General features: G+C 42.6%; 2 protein-coding genes across 3 annotated transcripts; one reads left to right on the plus strand and one right to left on the minus strand.

Annotated features, from left to right (window-relative positions):
- Nucleotides 1-6,609: 6,609 nt before the first annotated feature.
- LOC124706253 (probable histone acetyltransferase HAC-like 3) lies at nucleotides 6,610-14,342 on the plus strand. Of its 2 annotated transcripts, none has more exons than XM_047237907.1 (16): nucleotides 6,610-6,792; nucleotides 7,234-7,342; nucleotides 7,776-8,013; nucleotides 8,100-8,276; nucleotides 8,363-9,300; nucleotides 9,519-9,788; nucleotides 9,879-10,154; nucleotides 10,755-10,883; nucleotides 11,001-11,201; nucleotides 11,284-11,426; nucleotides 11,515-11,800; nucleotides 11,888-12,027; nucleotides 12,369-12,447; nucleotides 12,597-12,941; nucleotides 13,455-13,675; nucleotides 13,787-14,342. In XM_047237907.1, exons 1-16 carry the CDS (start codon nucleotides 6,623-6,625, stop codon nucleotides 13,863-13,865), a joined length of 3,801 nt encoding a protein of 1,266 aa, XP_047093863.1. In that variant the 5' UTR covers nucleotides 6,610-6,622; the 3' UTR covers nucleotides 13,866-14,342. The 2 variants fall into 2 exon arrangements, with proteins under 2 accessions (XP_047093863.1, XP_047093864.1); XM_047237908.1 differs by having other exon boundaries at nucleotides 13,458-13,675.
- Nucleotides 14,343-15,924: 1,582 nt separating this feature from the next.
- Nucleotides 15,925-20,028, minus strand: LOC124646426 (beta-glucosidase 34-like). The gene is made up of 13 exons (XM_047186540.1): nucleotides 19,852-20,028; nucleotides 18,435-18,501; nucleotides 18,224-18,282; nucleotides 18,022-18,097; nucleotides 17,860-17,931; nucleotides 17,645-17,732; nucleotides 17,294-17,549; nucleotides 17,079-17,194; nucleotides 16,779-17,002; nucleotides 16,672-16,703; nucleotides 16,410-16,512; nucleotides 16,168-16,276; nucleotides 15,925-16,105 (listed from the first exon to the last, which is right to left on the minus strand). Exons 1-13 carry the CDS (start codon nucleotides 20,011-20,013, stop codon nucleotides 15,931-15,933), a joined length of 1,539 nt encoding a protein of 512 aa, XP_047042496.1. The 5' UTR covers nucleotides 20,014-20,028; the 3' UTR covers nucleotides 15,925-15,930.
- Between the last annotated feature and the right edge of the window lie 5,408 nt (nucleotides 20,029-25,436).

Here is a 25,436-nt window from a genome sequence, read left to right on the forward strand (position 1 = left end):
ATTGTTGTGCTCATGTTTAAGCTCTTGCATCATATGCTTTGCACCCATTAATGAAGAAATACATAGAGCTTGCTAAAATTTGATTTGCATATTTGGTTTCTCTAAGGTCTAGATAATATCTAGTATTGAGTTTTGAACAACAAGGAAGACAAGTGTAGAGTCTTATAATGTTTACAATATGTCTTTTATGTGAGTCTTGCTGCACTTGTTCATCCTTGAGTTTGCTTCAAATAACCTTGCTAGCCTAAACCTTGTATCGAGAGGGAATACTTCTCATGCATCCAAAATCCTTGAGCCAACCACTATGCCATTTGTGTCCACCATACCTACCTACTACATGGTATTTACCCGCCATTCCAAAGTAAATTGCTTGAGTGTTATCTTTAAAATTCCATCATTCACCTTTGCAATATATAGCTCATGGGACAAAATAGCCTTAAAAACTATCGTAGTATTGAATATGTACTTATGCACTTTATATTTTATTAAGTTGCTTGTTGTGCGATAACCATGTTTCGGGGAACGCCATCAACTATTGTTGAATATCATGTGAGTTGCTATGCATGTCCGTCTTGTCTCGAAGGTCTATCATTTTAGTGGTTGGAGCATGCAAAATTGTTAGAGAAGAACATTGGGCCGCTAACTAAAGCCATGAACCATGGTGGAAGTTTCAGTTTTGGACATATATCCTCAATCTCATATGAGAATAATAACTTTGCTACATGCTTATGCATTAAAGAGGAGTCCATTATCTGTTGTCCATGTTGTCCCGGTATGGATGTCTAAGTTGAGAATAATCAAAAGCGAGAAATCCGAAATGCGAGCATTCTCCTTGGACCTTTGTACAGGCGGCATGGAGGTACCCTTTGTGACACTTGGTTGAAACATGGCATGCGAAGACCCGGTAGTCCAAGTTAAGTAGGACGAGGTGCGGGCATTATTAGTATACTATGCGTGAGGCTTGCAACTTGTAAAATATAATTTTCATAACTCATATGCTTTATTACTACCGTTGACAAAATTGTTTCATGTTTTCAAAATAAAAGCTCTAGCACAAATACAGCAATCGATGCTTTCCTCTCGCGAAGGACCATTCTTTTACTTTTATTGTTGAGTCAGCTTTACCTATCTCCTTCCACCTTAAGAAGCAAACACTTGTGTGAACTGTGCATTGATTCCTACATACTTGCATATTGCACTTGTTATATTACTTTATGTTGACAATATCCATGAGATATACATGTTACAAGTTGAAAGCAACCGCTGAAACTTAATCTTCTTACGTGTTGCTTCAACACCTTTACTTTGATTTATTGCTTTACGAGTTAACTCTTATGCAAGACTTATTGATGCTTGTCTTGAAGTACTATTCATGAAAAGTCTTTGCTATATGATTCAGTTGTTTACTCATGTCATTACCATTGCTTTGATCGCTGCATTCATTACATATGTTTACAAATAGTATGATCAAGATTATGATGGCATGTCACTTCGTAAATTATCTTTGTTATCGTTTTACCTGCTCGGGACGAGCGTAACTAAGCTTGGGGATGCTGATACGTCTCCAACGTATCGATAATTTCTTATGTTCCATGCTACTTTATTGATGATACCTACATGTTTTATGCACATTATATGTCATATTTATGCATTTTCTCGGAACTAACCTATTAACAAGATGCCGAAGAGCCGCTTGTCATTGTTCTGCTGTTTTTGGTTTCAGAAATCCTAGTAAAGAAATATTCTCGGAATTGGACGAAACTTTCGCCCGTGGTCCTATTTTTGCACGAAGCTTCCGAAGACCGAAGACCTAACGAAGTGGGGCCACGAGGCGGCCGGGAGGGAGGCCGGCGCGGCCCGGGCCCCGGCCGCGCCGACCTGCCCCCGGGCCCCTCGTGTGGCCCCTCGCGTTGACCTTCCGCCTACTTAAAGCTCCCGTCGCGAAACCCCCGCACCGAGAGCCACGATACGGAAAACCTACGAGACGCCGCCGCCGCGAATCCCATCTCGGGGGATTCAGGAGATCGCCTCCGGCACCCTGCCGGAGAGGGGATTCATCTCCCGGAGGACTCTTCATCGCCATGATCGCCTCCGGAGTGATGAGTGAGTAGTTCACCCCTGGACCATGGGTCCATAGCGAGTAGCTAGATGGTCGTCTTCTCCTTGTTGTGCTTCATTGTTGGATCTTGTGAGCTGCCTAACATGACCAAGATCATCTATATGTAATTCTATATGTTGTGTTTGTCGGGATCCGATGGATAGAGAGTACTATGATTATGGTGATTATCAATCTATTGTTCATGTGTTGTTTATGATCTTGCATGCTCTCCGTTATTAGTAGAGGCTCTGGCCAAGTTTTTACTCTTAACTCCAAGAGGGAGTAATTATGCTCGATAGTGGGTTCATGCCTTCATTGATACCCGAGACAGAGTGACGTAAAGTTCTAAGGTTGTGATGTCTTGTTGCCACTAGGGATAAAACATTGATGCTATGTCTAAGGATGTAGTTATTGATTACATTACACACAATACTTAATGCAATTGTCCGTTGCTTTGCAACTTAATACCTGGAGGGGGTTCGGACGATAACCTCGAAGGTGGACTTTTTAGGCATAGATGCGGTTGGATGGCGGTCTATGTACTTTGTCGTAATGCCCAATTAAATCTCACTATATTTACCATGTCATGTATATGCATTATTATGCCTTTCTCTATTTGTCAATTGCCCGACCGTAATTTGTTCACCCAACATGCTTTTATCTTAAGGGAGAGACACCTCTAGTGAACCGTGGACCCCGGTCCTATTCTTTCCATAGCATACAATCTACTTGTTTTACTCGTTTTCTTTGCAAACATCTTCCACTCGATACGTTTAATCCTTTGTTACAGCAAGCCGGTGAGATTGACAACCTCACTCGTTTCGTTGGGGCAAAGTACTTTGGTTGTGTTGTGCAGGTTCCTAGTTGGCGCCGGAATCCTCGGTGTTGCGCCGCATCACATTTCGCGACCATCAACCTTCAACGTGCTTCTTGGCTCCTACTGGTTCGATTAAACCTTGGTTTCATACTGAGGGAAACTTGCTTCTATACGCATCATACCTTCCACTTGGGGTTCCCAACGGACGTGTGCATCTACGCGTATCAGGACCAGACCTGCCAATGAAGACCTTGCTCCTCTTCAATGTATGCCATATCCATCGCCCGATTCATCCACCTTCTCTACCGCATGTTTCTCACCGTGAGCTCTCCTCAGTTCTCAGCTTCGATTGATGCTGGATGAGGCGGTCGTTGATATTTTATTCTCACCTCCCTGAGCTTGCTTCATCTTTCCTGGGGATCTGGACAACACAGTTGTTGATCTGTCTTATATGCAGTTCTCTTGCATATTGATTTTTGTCTGGCCTCTGGATGTCTCCACTTGCATACAGTTTGGTAGTCTCATTTGATAAATGTAACAAATATGTCTGGATGCTGCTGGTTTAGTTGTTCCGGATGGGAGACTGGGTCCTACTTCAGCTATCCTAGGCTACTACATGAATCAAATGGCTATATGTTCATCTTTTTGGCTGATCTTTATATGATAATATGGTGCTCTGCAAAATTTAACCACTCGGCGGTTTCTTGAAACTGAAGAAACCAAATGTGTATTCCAAATATAGATCCACTGTAATTATGGACAACAGGTATTGACCATCTCTTGCTATGCCATCAAAAGAAAATCCTACAACTAAGGCTATAATCACCAAAAGCTTGATTTTTATAGATCTTGACTTATGAATCTTACATGCATTTGGTCATTCTCTTTTATCTCTTAGCAACTACGATGTTGAAGCTCACATATCTATGGGTTTGTGTGTGCTTAAATTTAGTTACAGTACTAGCTTCGTAGTTCATAGGGCAGAGAATCAGTTCTTGGTATGTCCCGTTGAGATGCTTTTAGCATGAATTTTATTTACACATGCAAAAAGTGCAATATATATCATGATTTAGATCGAAGAAAATTATTCATATTGTGATACCTACCTTCCCTAAGCCATGCAGGTTGCGGATGAAAACACTACTACACATGCAACAGAGTGACTTCCCTATACCACAACACCATTCTGCTATCTCTTTTCTGTTTTGTACAACGAAAAAGGTCACCAGTTTGACTTGGTAAATTTACAACCCATATACTATTGCTTGGTTTGAAACTGTTTACCAGGCTTGCCTTGCAGTGACCAGTTGTGCCTTTGTGTAGTATGGTCGTGGAGCTTTCTTTTCCTTCGTTAATCCCAATGGAACTTTGTTGTACCTAGCAGCATCAAGTCAATCTGGGTATCCAAATCTAAAATATTAGCTACATATAGAGGCAAAATTAGGTATCATATCTATTCGAACTAAATCAAGGTTAGCGCAAATAGAATTTCCGGAATTTGGTAAATACGCTCCATCTCATGCTTCATAGATATTACACGAATGCTAAATGCGCTATTGTTAGTTGAATAAATATTTAACCACTCATGAGTCCTCTGTTCCATTTCGTGTTGTATCTGAATGAGATTTATCTTCACCTGGCATTGGCAAGATCAAATAAGTAGTACTTCTTCACTTGCCACTTTGTTCGATAAATCATGTTCTTTGGAATGCCTTGTGCTCTTGGTTCCAATAGAACATGAAGAGGGTATCGATACAGAAAAATCAAGTTCAATCAACTAATTCACTATTGTCATTTAAAGATTGGTGTTAAGCACACCTATTTTTCCATCATGTTCACAAGTCAACATAAGATAAATCTATAAAGTCAATATATTTTTCTCATACAAAACACCATAGCTGATAATTAATTTCGATGTTTTGCTAATCATTTTATACAATCACTTTGTGGAGCGAACAACCAGTATTAACATGGTGTCCCGCTGCAACGCGCGGGGTGTCATCTAGTATTTTATAATTTGTCACACCATTTTCGTAATCTCTATTATTTGCCACATGGCCACCATATTTTATAAACTTGTAAAGAAAAGTGTGGCAAATCATAAAATCCCCTAGGATCGGGAGGTAAACCAATCTATAGTGTGTAGGGGAGGAAATAACGACCATGGCTCTGGTGTGTACCGGCTTGCTGGCAGGCCTCAAGAAGAAGACGAATTTGGAGGGGGCTTGTCGGATGTGACATGGTTAACTTATATTTAGCGTGGATGATTCGGGAAAGGAGGTGGACAGAGGTATGTGAGGGAGTGAGAGATGTCCACCTCTGCCAGGCTACAACAAATGGATGTGTTCGCCACCATAGGCGCATCGGAAGACGAATCTGTCCATCTCACAAGAGCAAAGGATCAGCTCCACTCGGATCAGACCTGCAGCCTCTGGCCAAACGTGGGTGAATCCGACCTCACGGCTGCGCATGGTCAGCTCCACCTCCGTCTAGATCAGGAAGTGTCTCTTGTGGCCAGGGACACGCGGTAGGACGACGGGAGGTGGAACGTCGGGAGCCGTCACCATAGTTGTTGTGCACGCGAGGCAGGGGTGTGGATGGACCGATGGAGGCATCAAGCTCGAGCTTTAGCCTGGAGGAATGCATGCGTTTTTGCAACTGAACGAAGGGCGCCCTATGTTGACGACGAGTAGTATACTAAGGGACATGCTTATCCCCAACATGCACGACAACGGTGTTGTACGCGCCATGGTGTGGAGGATGATGCGCTGATCGGAATCGATGGTGATTTCTTGGTTGATGACGGTGAAGACGAACCAACAATGACCACCTGAACGAGAGAAGTTGGATGCAACACATGAATACGTCCCTCGTGGGACTCATCCTGCCTTGACACAGGGTTGAAGAATTGGAGTTGTCGGTTCAATGTAGAAGCTGATGTCGGAGCAAAGGGCAACGCACAGACACTTTTACTTTCTACTAGTTACATAAAAAAAGAGACCCAGATTTAGAACGAAAATTATCGATATCATTTATCCTCCCTCCCTTCTTTTTTCTTTTCTTTTTTTGAGAGAAATTTATCCTCCCTCCCCGTCAGCTGTCCTCCAAATCCAAACCAAGCCAAAACCGAGCTTGTATCATCTTGGGCCGTTCCTGATCCAGTCTGGGCCATATTGGTCCTTATTATTAATTTTTCTCTCACCTCCTCCTCGTCCCCGTCCAGCCCGTCGTCGTCGTCTTCCCCGTCGCACCGCCGCCCTAGCCCTAACCCTAGCCAGCCACCCGCTTCCCCGGCGACCCCAGCGTGGCATCCTTCGCCCTCCCCCACGGCATCCCCGGCCGTCCTTGCGCCGGGGAGCCCTAGGTAACGCCCCCCCTCCCCGATCCGGATCTCCCCCCCCCCCCCCTACGGGCACGTCTAGGGTTAGGGTTTCTTCGCGTTTCCCCGCAAGGCGCGTGGCTTAGGCGACGATGCGTGCCTGCCACAGATAGCCGGATTGAGTTTCGCAATATGGCTGATCGTTGCTCTGTCCATAATTCATAATTGTGCAGTTATGTATTCCTTTTTTCCAAAAAAAAAACATATGTATTATTTGGCGACATTGGAATGTGTAGAGAGGCAATGCCGATTCTCCGGTGACATTCCGTAGACTCTGACTAAACTGTTAACTGACTCAAAATCCGCTGGTTTCAGGTGACCCTCAACGATGATGGCACGAAAAAGCATCCGAGGGGTCCAGCAGCAGCAGCAGCATGCGCAACCAACCGGCTTCCCCGTCCTGAAACCGTACACGCAGCGCGCCGCAGTGCAGATGCTTCAGCTGGATAACATGGATTCCAACACGTCTCCGGTCCGTAGGGTCGTTCGGAATAAAATGTAAGTTTCTGGAACGAGGCCACACAAAATGCTACTAGCTCACTACTACTGTGTCAGCAGGCTACGTTCTAGGTGTAGCTATTTTGCTTGCTCTCCGTGTTTATCGTGTGTTGAGATAGTTATGTCGTTGTTCATGTTCTTGCTGTTCGCATTGTCGTGTACTTCTTGATAATGATTGCAGTGTGTCGGTCCTTTCCTACATGTTATGGAATTGGGGCTGAATAAACTGTGACTTGTGTGTACTGTTGGGTTTCAGCCATATATGTTCATGGCAAATATGTTGACGTACTATGTATGGCACTATCGTTGTCGTGCTTAATTCTTAGAAACCCCCATGCTAATTTCTAGTGTCTGAAAAAGGAGTTGTTCTGTCTCTGGCTACTAATTTATCATTGGTTTTTCCTGTTTCCGCATTACATCCTGATTTCTTTTCCTCTCCAGTGTAGACTACCTGAAAACAAGGCAGGAGTTCTGTAACTTGCACAAACATTATCTTGACGAAATTTCAAGAAGTATTGATGAGCAGCTTTATAAGGAGGCTGAATCGCAGGTTTGTGTTGCTTCTTGTTGCAAATATGACCATTCCCTCCGTTTCACTATAATTTCTGCTCAACACAGGAGTCCACAAATCAAAAAAATTGTCTACAGTGCCTACACATATTTTAATACAGCTGCAGAGGTTAAGTGGTTGTAACATGTCATCACTTAATAGTGTTGTGTATGGTCATCTCATCAACTTCATAGATTTAGTGTCTTCTTGGTCTCTGAAGTAAAGGGAGTGTAATACTATAGCCTGTGGTGTTTTATTTCATCATTTTAGAGTTACTTCTGAACATGAACTGCTTTTCAAAGTTTAAGTTATTCTTTTAATTTGTTTTGTTTAACTTTCATGGTACTCTTACTGTTAGCTTATCTGATATGTACTCCTGGAATTCAATCATTTAACTTCTGAATGACCTGCTAACACTTAGTCCTTTTCTCAGGTGGAGTACATGGATCTTGAAACTTTACAAGTTAGGTTGAATACTGTTCTCACTCGTGGATCATTTCACAACAGTAGAAATTCTTGGGCTTCTTCAGTGGCCTTACCCACATACAACGCAGAACAGTATGGGATGGAAGTTACAGATTCAAATTTGCAGTATGGTAGAGCTGTTCCTGGTTCTATCAATCCGTCCCTGCGTGCAAGAGACATATCACATGACGTGTTTTATCCTCAGGGTGAGTTACACACTTAAGATAGTGGGTTCTCTACTTTATCCTCACAGCACAACTTCGGGTTTTTTATGTTGGATTGTTTTTGGCAGGATTTGCACCAAATGGCCACCATAAGTTTCCTGCCAACTTTGCTCGTTCATCAGCTGAATGCTTAGCAAATACCACAGTTGCTCCATGTCTGTCAGGACTACCAAAATGCAGTCCCTCTCTTGCTGGGGATTTCAGTGGTGGGGTGCATACTTTCCATTCAAAGGACCATTTCCGAGGTAAGTTATTTTACTTATACCTGACTTTGTATGAACCTGAAGTAAAGCTATTTCTCATCATAAACATTATGACTATTTTTTCCCAGGTGATGCTCATCAAGTTGATAGTCCACAACCGTCGACCTCTGGTAGTTCCAGTTCTTTTTCTGCAATGTGTGATCGATCCGCAAATTCTACAAATGACAACCGATATTCCACTGGCCAAGTACCATTATCGCTACAATACAGAGAATGTGATGAGGAGGTGTATACGCATAGTCACCCAATAGAGCAGCCAGATCAGTCAAATATCACGCCTGGAGCCCATGACTTGTCTTATATCTATGACCAATCGAAAATGCGCCAGAACATCAAAGGTGAATGCGAACTTGACGAGTGCATGCAAGTGAATGGATGTAGCCAGGTATTGGACTCCCAAGGTTTCAGCAGAGAGAAATGCTCAAATTTGAACACCAAACTCAGCCATAATCAATGCCGCTACATGGCTGACTCTGGTAGAGAGAGAGTGGGGAGAGCTGAACCAACATCAAATAGCACTGTATCCAAGCCAACTTCGCCTACTTCAGATGAATCTTCTGGCAAGCATCATCCAGCAAAACGATTAAAGATTAATTTTCCCAGTCCTGTCCATGCCACTAAAGTAGAGTTTCCAAACCAGCAACTGCCTGCTGCCAATGAAATTGCATCTTCTGAAACATTACAGTCTGAAACCACAGAGTTACCTACAAAGTCACCCTCTGGCTGTTCCTTGGGGGACAGCAATGTTGTGCTCGGACTGACCAATGAAGATATGCATAGCATGGACATTGTTAAATTTCCAGAGACTGCTGTACAAGCAGAAGAAGAATCGTGTGATGTAAATGGTGACGCCGAGATGAAGGACTCTAAGCTTAGCTCAGTGGATCAAACAGCAGTTGGAGCTGGCTTAAGTGCAATGAAGAAAAGAGGGGCATCAGTACTTCATGCTTTGACTGCTGATGAGCTTAGAGATCACCTGAGAAGTTTGAACCAGCATACTTGTCTGGTGAGTGAGCCATTTGGTTCTCATTGGTTTTCCATTATTTTGTAATACCACCTGATCCTATGTCACTGAGTAATATGCAGAGTTAAGTAGTTATTATGTACATGCACTTGATTCAGGCACAAGAATGGCAACTGGATTGATTGTATTGTGCAGAATATTAGTTATTTTAAGCTACTGGCTTATATCCCTTGTCACAATTTGCTTTATTTTATTTTCAGAGCAAGGTGACGACGGAAGAACTCCAGTCTGGCTTGCCCGACCAAAATACATGCAATTTATGCGGGATGGAGAGGCTTCTTTTTGAACCTCCCCCACGTTTTTGTGCTCTCTGTTTTAAAATAATAAATTCGACTGGATCTTATTACGTTCATGTGGAAAATGGGAATGACAAGGGTTCAATATGTGCCAAATGTCACCATCTTAGTACTGCGAAATCTAAATATCAAAAGAGATTCAATTATGCAGAAACAGATGCTGAGCCTGAATGGGTAATGTGCTTTTCTTATATCTCTCAAATTATTCATAATTTCATAATTATGTATGAATTTCTCATCTTTTCCTCATATGTGTCATTTCAGTGGGTAGCGTGCGATAAGTGCAAAGCTTGGCAGCACCAAATATGCGCTCTGTTTAACCCTAAGGTTGTGGAGGAGGATGCGGAATATACTTGTGCCAAATGTTTATTGAAGGAGAAGGATAGTGGATGTATAAGTTTGCTGGAATCATCTACTGTTCTAGGAGCTCTGGAGTTACCAAGAACTAAACTGAGTGATCATATTGAGCGAAGACTTTCAGGGCGGCTTGAGCACGAGCGGCTGCAGAGGGCAAGCGCTTCAGGAAAAAGTCTTGAAGAGGTATTGTCTCTTGTTTATGATTATTTTTTACAACACACAAAAGAGGTGCCATGAGTTATTTGCAAAGGTTGACCATAAAGCTAAATGTAGGCCCATCCATGTGTGTTCAAACTAATATATTAGTTCTTGTGTTTTAACCTTGTGCTGTTGGCTTAGTAATTCAGTTCAGGATATTGTAATCTCATACTGTTGACTTAGTAATTCAGTACAGTATTGTACTTGAACTGAACATTTTCTGTATGATATTTGAGATTCGATTATTAGGTCATTAATCCTTGTGTTGGAATATACATGTATGCATGTATAATGGGGAGATATCTTTTCTATTTCGGGATCTTCTTTTGTTAAACTGTAGCTGTCATGTGTTCAGATTTTATTGGATTTAAATAAAGATAATTTGATGTGATGATGCACACCATATACGCATGACCAGCTCAACAAGAATAGAATTGTGGAATGAGCTGTGATTGCTGATATTCACTCTTCATCAGACTGTCTGTGTTGATTAATTGTTTGCTTGTCTCTATGAATTGTGTTACAATATGATGTCAATTATGTAGTAAATTATTGTAATTTTTTCTTTTGTGCTCCAATTCTTAGGTACCTGGAGTTGATGGTCTTACTGTTAGAGTGGTTTCTTCAGCTGCGAGAGTACTTCAAGTCCAACCACGTTTTAGGGATTTTTTTAAAGAAGGAAAATATCCTGGGGAATTCCCGTACAAATCAAAGGTGATTGAACAATGCTTTATTTGACAAATACTCTTGTCATAGTATCCATGTTAATATTAATTCCTGCTAATTTGTACATAACGAAGGCTAACTTTTGCTGCCTTTTGTTTTATACAGGCCATTCTCTTGTTTCAAAAGAATGAAGGTGTGGATGTTTGTCTATTCGCCATGTATGTGCAAGAGTATGGTTCTGCTAGCCCATCACCAAACCGAAGGCATGTTTATCTTGCGTATATCGATTCTGTCAAGTACTTCAGGCCTGAAATCAAATCTGCAAGTGGGGAAGCTCTTCGTACCTTCGTGTACCATGAAATTTTGGTATGAGAATGCAAATACTCAACTGACAACATTCTTGATTTCATGTTGGTCTCAAATTCTTCCGATATTTTTTCTTTTATAGATTGGTTATTTGGACTACTGCAAGAAACAAGGGTTTGTAAGCTGCTCCATATGGGCTTGCCCATCTACAAAGCGTGATGACTATGTTTTGTATTGTCATCCCACGTCACAGAAAATGCCAAAGTCTGACAAGCTTCGGAGCTGGTCTGTACTTAGAACACGATATTTATGATTTTTAATCTAATTATTTGTTTATAGTGCCTTCATTGGGCTTTCTCATGAATCTTCTTAGGTACCAGAATTTGGTCAAGAAGGCTGTTAAGGAGGGTGTAGTTGTGGAGCGAAATACCCTCTATGACTTCTTCCTTCAGCCTACCAGTGAATGCAAGGCCAATATCTCAGCAGCATGCTTGCCATACTGTGAGAACGATTTCTGGCCCGGGGAAGCAGAGAGACTCCTTGAGAAGAAAGATGACAAGACCTCACAGAAGAAAGAGACACAAGTAGGAAGGCTCCTACGGGTTGCCAAACGTGATGACAGGAAAGGAAACCTTGAGGATATCCTATTAGTGCACAAGGTTAGTTTATTTACATTTTAAATCATGTTCTAATCCACCTTCCAGTATAATGTGGGTACCGAGATCATATTTTCCCTTTTTTGGCAGCTTGGTGAAAAGATGCGGACAATGAAAGAAGACTTTATCATGCTTTGTCTTCAACACTTCTGCAAGCATTGCCACGAACCCATTGTGTCGGGTAAAAGTTGGGTTTGTACCTGCTGCAAAAACTTCCATCTTTGTGACCAGTAAGTATTTCTTCTGATCACTTTTATTTTATTTTGAACTTGCAGAATCTGCTGCCTTATATGTATTTCGATGACCAAATAGAACTTGGTAAAATAGCACCTCTGGGAATATCCGTGTCATGGAAAATTTGTATAACTGCACAAATGCATTATCATCTAGCACCTAGGCCCTTGCAACCATCAGCTTCCAGCTTTTTTGAATTGATCACCTGTCACTTACATTGATCATCTAGCACCTAGGCCCTGTTTTAAAACTTATTTTGTTTCTGTTCATCGATAATTCACCCACTGCGTTGACAAAACACCTATTACTGACAACGTTTTTGTTATTCGTCTTGTAGATGTCATGCAGATGAGCTAAGTGCTCCACAAAAGGACAGGCACCCAGCTACAACGAAACAAAAACATACATTTCTCAGAGTACTGCTATAAAAACTCTGCTACTCTGCTATACTTTAAGTTCATTTCATCAGCAGAATAAAGCAAGCACAATGTGCATGCTGTGCATGCTGCTATTTGATCATGTATGATAAAATTTATTCTGACCAGAGTAACTAATTCTTCTACAGATAGAGGAAGAACCTCTTCCAGAGACTGATGATGGAGATCCAACAATGGAAAGCAAGTATTTTGACAGCAGAATAGATTTCTTGAAGCACTGTCAAGATAACCAATACCAGTTTGATACACTCCGACGGGCAAAACACTCAACAATGATGATTCTTTATAATCTGCATGATTCAGCTTGTTCTGCTTGTCATCGTACCATGGATCAACGCTTGGCATGGCGATGCCTGGTTTGCCTTGGCTGCAAATATTGTGATTCATGCTATAAACAAGGCGGTGAAAATTTGCACATTCATAAACTTAAACAGACAGACAGTCACTGCCTATTGCCAAACTACACTCTACAGGTATCCTTAAATCCCTGTTAGCGTCTCAGCTTGTTGAACTTATTCTATAATCTGCTGTGTAAAAATAGTCTGAAGTAGGATAAGATGAGTTAACAAATGGCCAAATAGGCATAACCGATTAGACAAACAGGATCCATCTCATGTTTTGTTCCCTTGTTCAGGTAGAATGTCACACTACAGTTTTTGGATTGTTCTGAACATGAATTTTGGCACAGCAAGCCTTTTAGGCATCACTACATTGCTTTTTCTGACCATATTTTTCCCAATTTGATTTTTTCTTGAATGAAAGATGTCATGTGAATTTTTTTTGTTCATGATTTTTGAGCGTTGGAAGTTTTTTACTTGTTTGTCCAGGCAATTTCTTTTCGTGTCTGTAAGCATATCCAGCTTAATAAGCAGTGAAGTTCTTCCGTAATGATTGTGTAGTTTTTAATATTTTTCTTTAAATATTTTGGGAAAATGATAGGATTGACTCGTGTTTCATCATACTAATGAAGTTGCCTCTTTTCAAAGCAGGACTACCTTGAGGGTTTGGTACATGCATCAAAATGTTTCTATGATCCACATAATTGCACTTTCAAACTTTGTATTGCGGTGAAGAAGTTGTTCTTCCATGGTGCACGATGTGGTATCCGTAACCAAGGAGGTTGCCAGAAGTGTATCTTCATGTGGAAACTTCTGCTCACCCATTCAAAACATTGTGATGACGGGGAATGCTCAGTTCCAAGATGCAGGTAAAAGTCATCCGCAGTATGCAGCAGCTGTCTCCAATTCTTTATTTGCATTAGTCAACATATATGTCTCTTTTCTTTGGCGTGCTGATTATTTCCTTGATTTTATTCTAGGGATATAAAGGTATTCATGGGCAATGCAAGATTTCTTACTGGAGCTAGACTAGCGTCCTGTGAACTAGTTACTTGTTAATTGAGAAGATTTGTTGATGAAAATGCAATAAGTTATTGGCCGTCATACTGCGGGATCACAAGGTAAATAAAATGATGACTTAGTGGCGGCTGCAGCAGAAGCAGCAGAGTTGCAGAAGCAGCAGAGTTAATTGTTTCGCAGGTTTTCCTGGAATGTGCACGAAGAAGGCAGGCTGCCGGGGTGACTTTATTTATGTACGTCGCCAGGCTGCCATTGGATGCAACGATAGGAAATACCTGCGGAAGCTTACATAGACAGACTGACATATGTAGTGTTGGTACATACCTGTATAGTTAGTTGCCTTGCAAGCAATAGCTTGATCAACATGATAGAGGATTTTGTTCCTTGTTACTTCGCTTTCTTCCCCCGATTGAATTTGACAAGGCCACAGTTTTGTTCTGTATCGCTGTAGCGTGGCCAAATCCAAATTCAAATTCAAATTCAATGAAAATGTGTATATCATGTTCCCTTCCTTTGTGCAAGTTCTCAGTTTTTTCACTTTTCTCTTAAATTTGTACTTGCTGTGAGGCGCCTGGTACAAGTGATATGTTTCTTACTCTTATTACCTGTGCAAGCAATAGCTTGGTCAACATGATAGGATTTTGTTCCATGTTTCTTCTCTTTCTTTCCCCAGTTGAATTCGACAAGACCACAGTTTTGTTCAGTATCGCTGTAGTGTGGCCAAATCCAAATTCAAATTCAATGAAAATGTGTATTTCAAGTCCCCTTCCTTTGTGCAAGTTATCAGTTTTTTCACTTTCCTCTTGAATTTGTACTTGCTGTCAGGCGGCTGGTACAAGTGATATGTTTCTTACTCTTATTAGCTGTAGCTTTTCACCAATGTCTCGAAATTCTAAAATTTGCTGTTGTTGATTTATTTTTCTTTGGGAAAAGTAAACATGGAGGAGTTCCAGGTGTCAGATATAAGATGTGCAAAATTTGGATGTGTATTAGGATCTAAATACATGACACTGCACACGCTACCGGCTCAGATGGTTTGCTGGCGGTTACATGCTGAAAAAGATACGGAACACACAGAGCCTACCCCCTTCTCTGAAGCAACATCCAATGCGAAAGAAGAGCTACAGTTCCAAAAACCTTGCTCGTTGAGATTGGACCATCTTGAAATCCGTGTGTGCTAAAGGTTGTATGGGTGCTACTCCGTATATGCAATTCATTTCTTGCGTATAGATTGAACATGCATGGCAGAAAACTAATGTGTGCACACGCCTAGTTCTGAGTGAGCTAGAACGAAGTATGAGCAGAAGATAAGTTTGAACCGAGCTCAACAGATTTATCTGAAAGCCTATATGATGAATCTGAAGCCCAAGTGAAATGCCAAATGGTCAGGCCAAAGAAACTGAAGCACTTCCCTCACGCGGTGAAGAATGTTCATAGCTTTTTCCTGACTGATCCGTTTTCATGTCAAATCTGGCAGTGCAGCGTTTCTGTTCCAGTGTTGCCGTCATTTTTTTTGCTTGTATTTCCGGCAGGATTCCTCAATTTCCCTCCGATCATATTAGAGAGTCCAGATACGGTATGTGATTGTTAATCAACACCGCTGATACCTGGGATGGGCTTAATCATAGATGGCTGGAATTGGTTTCCCTAGTACAAACAATTCAGATTATTGACAAGGATGGAATCCTTTTATGGAATTGTGAGTCATGGAGGAAATAACCAATATGGGGTGCTTGGCACCCATGAGCATGGATGTATTTTCCCTATTTGCACCCTTACGGTCTGGAAGTTGCACACCCCTCCCAGGATTCATATTTTCCATTTTGTTAAGTTGATATTGGGTCTAATTCTGAGTGTGTTGCTAGATGGCGGCTTAGTGAAAACAAGAATTATGAAACGGAGGAAGTATTCCTCTACATCATAATGATTCATGGTCCATGGTGCACTCTTGGTTGGTTTTACAAACCGGGAATTCTTTTATTATCATGTTGAACCCATAACTATGTACAATGAGTTTTTGAATTTAGTTGTATATATACAATAAAAGAGAGCATACATTCTCAAGTACATTCATGGACTCATAACATTAGCTATAAAATTTTGATCAAGATGATGTCAAGAAATTCTTGAACCACTGAACTGAGTTCTTGGGATATCTCTTGAGGTTATCTGTGTAGTCGACAAAGTACAACCCAAATCTTGAGGTGTATCCAGCAGTCCACTCCCAATTGTCAAGAAAGGACCATACAAAATAACCAAGAACATTGCAACCGTCCTCCCTGCAGAAATTACACTATATATTAACCGGACCACAGATCCTAAAATGTATTTTAGTGAGTACCTTATGGAATCAGCTAGATTTGTAAGGTAGTCATTGTGGTACTTGATCCTTTTCGAGTCCTTGAGGGCCTTCTTGAGGGGGATAAAGGGGCTATTACTGTCATCCATCCCTGCAAAAAAAAGAGGAAATCACATTTCACAGATCGAGAACACAACCTTCTTAAAGATGTTCGTAAACTCGAAGCAACTTTTTGTTCAATCTTTGTAGTGTTGTGCTAAACACTAAAATCAGGATGTACTTGCCATTTTCTGTGATGTAGACAGTTGGTGTGTTGTATCTATCTTTCACATAGTTCATGAGTTTCCTGATGCTGACGGGAACAATGTACAACCATATCGAATTGGCCTGCACAAAGGCGCATGAGAGCAATATTCAGTTGTTTATACAGTTTTGGAACCAAATGCAACATTACAGCACAAAATCAATAACGTTGCAGCTAAATATTTGTTCTTAGATGATGGACTTCTTGTCATAATGGATGTGCATCTTGCTAACATGATTTACCTTATCTCCAATTGCCTTCCCATTTCTGAAGGCTGAAAACATCGTGCAAGATATACACATCAGTACCAAGTTAGATTTAAATTTTGGTGAGAAAATACTGAACTTACGGAGGCTGATGGATTGGCTGTCTGTCAAGGTATCATTCAACAAGTATTTGGTGACACTGGAATGGTCATCCTTTGTGTAGAATGTGGTGTAGTGATTGATCCCCACGAAGTCTAGCGAGCCCTTGACCAAATCAGCCTCTTTGGTTGTGAACCTCGGCAGCCTTTGTCCGACCCTCGATCTCATCGTTGCCGGGTAATCGCCTAAGAAGAAGGGATCGGCAAACCTTTCGGCTCCACCACATCAGTTATCAATGATCAGATCAATAAAAACAATGGAGTTAGTAAGTGAAGCTCGCTCACCATCCTAGCTGGAACTCTTGTGCTCTCTTGGTTGCCTCAACATCAGCTGTGGAGTTTGAGATAGGCTCGTACCATATGACATTGAGCGACATCCCCAACTCTCCATTCTGGTCTGCCTGCACAAATATTTTTGCACATACTGTAACCCTTAATTCATATAACACTTAATTCATATGATGCGCGCGTCGCACATGTTTATGAGGGTAAAGACCGACCTTGTACTTATTCCTATACATGTCTGAAACCTTAGCATGAGCCAGGATGATGTTGTGGGCAACAATGTAGGGCTCGGTGCCGGAGCTCCCTTGTTTGCAGCAGAGGTGGCGGAACACGGAACATCGGCCCGGGGCATGGATACCGCTGTCGTAGCCCTGCACCGCTATGGTGTGTGGCTCGTTAAAGGTGATCCAACGCTTCACCCTGTCCCCAAACGCCTTGAAACACGTCTCCGCATAGGCGGCATAGTCGTTGCTGCATGCATTTCAGATATCATGGTGATTTGGCTGTTAGATGACAGATAGTATCTCCAATTGGTCATGGATGGAGAAGGTGTGTGCCTACACAACATTATCTGTCTATCAAGCAGTCCCATGTACTTGTCCTCCAGGGCTTGAGGAAGGTCCCAATGGTAGAGAGTTACATATGGCTCGATCCCTACGGAAAAAAAATAGTTTATGTTGACAGTAAACTCAGAACTAAATTTTATTCAGCACCTATTTTTTATAACACCTGGAAAAAGTGGGTGATAATGTTTTAATTTTTAGATTGTGGAAGAGTTCACCTTTTGCTAGGAGTGCATCTATCACCTTGTTGTAGTGGTCAATGCCTGCCTGGTTGACCTCACCGGTACCATCTGAATATCAAACAAGAATTTATACAATTTGACAACCATGTTTAGCAATTATAGTTAGATAACCAGAGATGTAAAATTGTAAATGCATACTTGGGAGAATACGAGACCATGCAATTGAGAATCTGTACGCATCCAACCCCATATCTGCCATGAGCTGAATGTCCTCCTGAAATTTAGTTGTTTCAGTTACAATGTGTGATTAAAAGTTCATGTACATATTCGATGCATTCTCAAGAATAATTGGCAAACATCTTTATGCGCTAATATAGTTCTCATTTCCAAGAATAAAAACCTCAAAACGGTGGTAGTGGTCAACTGCAATATCAGCATTGCTGAAGTCAAGGATCTTCCCTAGACAGTAGAAAAGGGTATTTATCAGAAGTTTGTATCACCATCTCAAATAATAGAAATGAAAATTTTAGTGACCAACGTAAGTTTCTTTGTATATGACAAAAAAATATTCAGCCACCGTCTCATTGAACAGAAAAAAATATTCATGTTACCAAACGTGTGCGCGAATTTGTCCCAAATGGTAGGTCCTCTTCCATCCTCCTTGACGGCTCCCTCGTGCTAGCAGGAAAGCATGATTTCAGAAAACACATATATACCATTATAGACATAAGTTTATTCCAAGATTATGCAACTATGGGCCTTTCTCCTCCCGGAGGATCAGCGGGAGGATATGGTTACTGGATGCAACCGGCTGCTGATGGTTGCACGGGACTTCTATTTTCAGGCTATTGGGTGGCAGCACATTAATAGGATAGACAATGGATAGCTTGTTTATGTGCCTAGCTTTTCTTTGGTTGATTCTTGTATCGACCTTGTCTGATCCGTGACTGTAAACTTAAAATATTGTGACTCTTTACTTTTTATAAATAAATTAGCCGTGTGCATCTATTGATGCAGAGGCTGGGGCATGCTCCCATATCGAAAAAAAAATGCAGTTATTATGCGAAATGTTTGTGTGAATAGTTGCATTAATTGAAATTACCACTACTAAATCCAACAATCGTGTTACTTAGTACTTTCCATCGATATACCAGTGATTCTTAGAGGTGTCGTTAAAAAATAGACAACCTAGCTGATTATGCAGCGAAAATGATCTATCATGGACCTTTTCCTAAACTAAAACAATATTAATTCTAAGAGATAAAGATGAGTAGTCACCTCCTTCTAGTTCCTTTATCAGAGATTATTAACCTGCGATTTATCTCAAAGAGGGTCACTCTTGCGATCAAATCACACTCAGCGCGACACATATGGCTGCATTCCAACTTTTTTTTAATCTCGGCTTCTGAGTCACTCGAGTCAGTTTTGGGGAACATTCTTTTTGCACACTTTTCTGAGGGGGGACATGTCAATTCTACAATTTGATGGGTTAGTTTATCAAACTATTGATTAGTAGTTATCAATGTTTATCGCCTATGTTCATGCAAGAAATTTCATTGATTATGTGTGTGTAAGATTTACTGAACCGCTCATAAAAAATTCTCCGTCTTTCTGCAAAAAAATGTAGAGTATTGCTAACAATCACAGGTCGTGATCTTCTACATATTCAATTCCTATGGCTGCAAGGACCGATTGATGCAGAGGCTGAGGCTACCCCCTTTTTTTTAAGAAAAAACATATCCAGGTCCTATAGGCTTCCACAAGTGTTATACAGTTAATTCACACCCAAAATATTTTCTTACGGAAAGTATGCTTTTCTTTTCAGCACGTGATAGGTATAACCATGGTTTTTTTGTTTTGAAATGGGATTGCCCCGGCCTCTGCATCGGAGGTATAACCATGTTACACCAAAAATGTCTTGTACCCGTATCAAGACAAAGGGCAAGCCATGGAATAAGCAGACCAAGCTATACAATAAGTTACATGGATCATGTTGGATCATGTGTTGAATGAATTAAGCAAACTTACCTGATAGGCGGAGGCGGCCGTGCCGAAGACGAAGCCCTTGGGGAAACTCCCTCTCGTCAGATTATTATTCGCATTCCTCATCTGCCCTCGCCCTTGTGTCGCCGACGTGACCGCCAACCACAGCACAAGCATCAGCCCTGGGCACTGCCATACGTACGTCATCGATCTCCAGGGCGTGTGAGCGCGAGCAAACAAAGAGGGAGAGAGAGTGAGCAAGACTTATTAAGAACAAGAGAAGAAGAAAAAGAAGAAGAAGAAGGCAGCCAAGGCTCTTCTACATAATATGCATGGTTGGACTGTGTGAGCTAGATGGCATGTTGCTTGCAGGGAGAGAAGTCTTGAGCTGTTTGATGTGTGTGGAAAGTTGGTTAGGAGGGCCAGAGCAGGAAACTAACTAATAAAGCCAAGTGCGGAGGCAACAAACACTCTCTCCATTGTAATCTCCATCATACCCATGTAACAAGAGTGTTCGAAGACTGCGGATCGAACTGTGTTGCTTAATGCCAATGAACTGCTATGAACGAGATCGAATAGATACTTGTTGGTCTACACATGTAACCATTAATCTACTGTTAGTATTCCTTGCAAGGTACCACAGTGCGGCACTTAGATTTTGGATAACTGCGAAGAAAAGTTTAAGTGCAAGCACGAAAGATCGAGCTACGTACGTACAGTACTGCTGCGTCAGACCGTGATGTGTCGTTTCCCTCTATGTTAGTTGGTGGCCACACTAGATGAGAAGAGGATGCTTGAAAGCTAGACGAGTTGATGGATTAGACGCAACACAATTATTCAGTGGCATCTGCGTGCATACTAATCCCTCACTTCCTAAATATGGAGTCATTTCGGGAAAACAAATGTCATATCTCGGACAAATTAGAATCTTGGAAGAAATATGACCGAACTTTTAAATTCCAAGCAAAATTCATCCATATTTTATTTCTAAAGATTTTTTTAAATCCCTAAAATAAGCTTGCTGCCCTAAAAGAAGTGGATGAAATTTGCATCTTATGTTTGATGATAGGTGTGTTGGTTAATTTCGCGCGCAAAAACCTAAAATGAAATCAATATCCATGCCTATCACAGGTAAATAAAAATAATCATTCTGGCCAGGCTATAAGGGTCTACTACGGTGGGTCGTCAAAATGCGTTGTTTTGTGTCCTATGGCATTCGTCTTCTCGGTCCATCGACAATTCGACCGTCTAATGACATGTGGCATACAGTTACAACCTTATTATAGCATGTAATCGAACTTCAATGTTTTTTGTCGCTTTTGTACATTCCATATAGAAGATATTGGAGGGTTTTGTTCTAAGAATATCGCATTACGTAATTAAAACATAAAAGTACATTAACTAATTAATGGCAGAATTATTAGAACTCAATAAAGTAGATGTGGTTTGTTGGCAGGAGACAAGAAGCTTTGATTCTGATATCGTCTTCAGCAACATGCACTCCTCTGAAATAATAGGTTAGATACATTGACTTTCTATTCAAAAAATATTTGTTGATGCGGCTAAAAGAAAACTCGCTATACCCAGCTCTGCATATTCATCCATTTATGCTTGTAGCCTATATCTGTATCCATTCCATAGTGATTTTTCAGAATTATATGAAGCCAGTAAAGGAACAAAAAATCCATGGGTATTTGAACCCGAGTATCCCGAAAAAAACAGAATGTTTGATGGAGAATGGGAGACCCCTTTGAACAACATGTTCTAATAGGGAAGTTCTATATCTTAAAATTAATTCATCAAGTTGTTGAGACAATTCATGGGCATTCTACCATGCCCTCAATCAAATTGGTTGTAAGACTCATAAAGATCTACTTTACGAAGATCTCATTCTGTTCTAGAAGCTGGTAACATTGGTCTTGATAAGCCCCAATTTACTGCTTCTTTGCCACTAATAAAGATGCTATGGCACATGTATTTGTTTTTTCCAGACAATATAACTATGGGGAACACGTATAGATAACAAAAATAATGTTCCTACACATAAACCAAAATCATATGCGAGATGGGAGGTAACAAATCATACCCTCGTACATAGATCTAGCGGAAGTTGTTGATGACGAGGTTGATGAATGCGAGGAGATGTGTCACTTGAATCGCGAACAAGTGTCGCATGTGCAATGCATCAACGATATTAACATGTTCGTGACCAACAACACCACGTCAAAGTGCGGTCAAGCGCATCATCGAAGCGAGAACGTGTCGATGATGATCTAGCAGCACTTCCACGATCACTAGATAATTATATCTTGATGGTGGGAAGGATTCGGCAGCGCTTCCGCGTCCGTGAAGAAAAGTGCTCCCATAGATTTGGTACTTTTTTTTAAATGGGGGAACAAGGCTTTCCTGAATTAACTAATTAAGATAGAAGTTTAACAAGAAAGTTAAATTTAAAAAATACAACAAGGTTTTTATCCTCCCGGCACAAGATTACTTATATGCTTAGTGCCTGCAATCACCCAAAGGTTTGCATCATGCTTTATCTTTGCAAGGAGGACCGAGGGTGGGGCATGTTTATTGCGAAAAACACGGACATTGTGCTCATTCCAAATTTCACAAGAGACGAGAAGGGTGACGGAGGCCAAGTCTTTTCGCCTTGTCATAATGGTCCACAATTCATGAATGGAGAGCGTCGTCCAAGCGGAAGGGTCAACAAAATGAAGCCACAACCAATCTTATATAAGGCCCCAAAGCATTATGGAGAATCTACAATGGGAAAAAGGTTGATCAACTGACTCCGGGATGTGATTGCAAAGGGGACACACACTGCAATTTGGCCACCCTCTCTCGGCGAGGCAATCGGCCGTCCAAATCCTATTTTGGATTGCTAACCAAGCAAAGAACTTGATCTTGGGGGGGGGGGCAAAATCTCCACACGGAGGAGCTAAGCGGCGATGATGAAGCACCGAGGAATTGTGCCTTCTAAGCCAATTTTGCGGAGTATTGCCCATTTTCGGTGAGAGTCCATGTAATGTCGTTGGTGAGAGCTTTATTGATGTTCCACTTCTTCCTTGAAGATATCCCAAAAATAAAGGGAGCAATGTCCACGGGCTTCCGACCATGGACATTAAAGAAAGAGGTCACATAAACTGCACTGTCTCTTGCCCAAGTAGTGAAATAGTACTGTACTTTGCGAATATTTCAGTTTAATTAAAACAAAGCTTCCAAACATTGCCTTCAAATTTCTATGGTTGTAAAATGATTGATGCAATACTACTTGTTTCTTGGAGGGTGTGGTATGCCCACAATGAAGTTACACATGCCAAGCCCCTCCCTTCAGTAAAGGGTTCGAGGCTGGTTTCTTTTGGGGCATCTCAAAACCTTCAAACATGATCCATGAGTAATCTACCAATGAGCTTATAAAGGGCAATCAAGCGTGCTCTGATTTACGGGTATGCCGGTGCATCCTAGTACACCCCAAGGTGAATGAGCCTCCGAATATGATATGGATGAAGCCACCCCATGGGGAGAACTGCTATTTGGCATGGCTCTGGGCCTGATTGTTTGTTGCAGGAGGTCGACCATGACCGTCTTGTAATCCCCATAGAGTAATAAAAACCCCTTTTACCCGCAAAAAAAAAAGAAAAAAAAGCTCAATTGGATGGACAAAGATTTTCCCCAATGAGAGCTGGAGAGGCAGCCACAGCTCCCATCCGAAATTCAAACCATCCCGCCCACGTGATGAAACCAACGGAAAATCCGACCCTAAACCCACGCCCGGGCCCACCGGCCAGACTCACGCAGACGCGTTACCCGTTTACACCCCTCCCCACTTTTTTATCCTGAAATCTTGTTGGCGTGCGGCCGCCCAAATGACGCGCCGAGCGGGCGGTGTCGTGGCCACCTGATCCTTTTCAGGTGTTTTTTTGTCCGGTGGGTGCACGTGGGTGAGTTTTTTTACTAACCGTTGCTCTCGTCATGGGTCCCACATGTCGGTGACTCGGGTTGGTTTGGTTTCGTCGTGAGAAAAATAACTACACCGCTGTTCGAATTTGGGGGATCGTGCCCACTTCTCCACTCCGCATCCCGCAGTTTCCCCATCTCCTCTCTCGGCAGCGGCGGACCTCGGCCGGCGATTGCGCGGCGATTTTGGTGGTTGCCGGAGGCTGTAGGGGTCGGCGGGGTGGCGCTCCGCAACGGGGGCGACTGGATCGGAGACGCCGACCTCGGGAGCTACTGCCGCGGCGAGGAGGCGGGTGGCGCTCCGCAACGGGCGACTGGATCTCAGCGGCGAGTCAATCAGCGCCGAGGACGTGTTCCGCCGCCGCGCCGCCGTGCACTCCCGTGTCGCGGTAATTACTCCCTCCTCCCCTGCAGCACTCTACCCGCGATTTTGGTAGTATTTGGCCTCTACTCCGCGGCGAGGTGGCGCGGAACTCTAGGTTGAGGTCGACCGCGCCGAGGCGAGGTGGCGCGGCGAGGTGGCGCGGCGAGGTGGCGCGGAGAGGTTGGGGGTGCTCGCCTCCCCGTTGATTTTTTTGCGATGATGGTGGGCGTGATGGCGATGACGGGCCTGGGCGGCCCGTTCCCGCGGCGGCTGCTGCTGCGCTGCGCGGCCTGGACGGCGGCGAGGATGTGGTGGGCCTTGAGGAGCTCGCTGCGGTCGGGGTGGGGCCACTTGCGGACATCGATGGCGTGGCGGCCGACGAAGACGGGGTCGTGGTGGACCTGGTTGTGCGCGAAGGCTTTCGGTCTCGGCGACTGTGGTGGTGGTGGTGACGGTGGTGGATGTGGTTGTGGTGGTGGTGATGGTGGCGGTGGCGTTGGAGCTGACGAGCGTGAGCGGTGGGGTGACAAGCGAGACGAGGTGTGTGGCGGGGTTGAGTGGCGGGGTGGGGAGGAAGAGGAGGAAGACGACGAGGCGGGAGAAGCGGAAGCCCACGGTCATGGATGTGGCGCGAAGAGCGTGTGCGGGATGAGCCGGTGGTGGGCAGCTACGGCTTGGCCGGCTCCGGCGCGGAGTCCGGCGAGGCCGCCGACAGCGGGAGCTTCATGTCGCCGGGCGGCGAGATTTCCTCGTGGCTGCTTCGGCCGGCGCGTGTGAACTCCGAACCGCTCAGCTTGCGAAGTGATTGCGAGGTTGGGTTTGGGTCGAGCGAGAGGGGTCGAGGGAGTTTTTGAGGTTTTTTTCCGGATAAGTTGATGTTGTAGTTGCTTTTTGTATTATCGTTATTGCTATTACAGGTTTGCTTGTTGCCTCGTAGTGGTAGGAAACTTGCTTATGCACTCGGTAGAAAACATGCTTATGCAGTTATGCAGTTTTGCGATGGTAGAAAAATTGCTTATGTACTTTGTTTTTGTTCCATTTTTGTTTGTTGCTAATCCGGATCCGTTTGATGGTCGTAGTGGTAGAAAACTTGCTACAATAGTTTGAGATGGTTATCTACAAGTTCATATTTGTTGTTTTGGTTGACTATGTTGATACAATAGTTGCTTGTCACACCTACGCAGATTCATAGTTTGAGATGATTAGGTGGATTTAACTTTTTTGAGCCAAAGCATTTTGATTTTCATACTTATCTTTATTTTTCTCGTTGCTCGGGTTGAAGACCACCATCTAGGTTGTTTAT

This window comes from Lolium rigidum, chromosome 4 (assembly GCF_022539505.1).
Source record: "Lolium rigidum isolate FL_2022 chromosome 4, APGP_CSIRO_Lrig_0.1, whole genome shotgun sequence".
Classification (NCBI taxonomy): Eukaryota; Viridiplantae; Streptophyta; class Magnoliopsida; order Poales; family Poaceae; genus Lolium; species Lolium rigidum.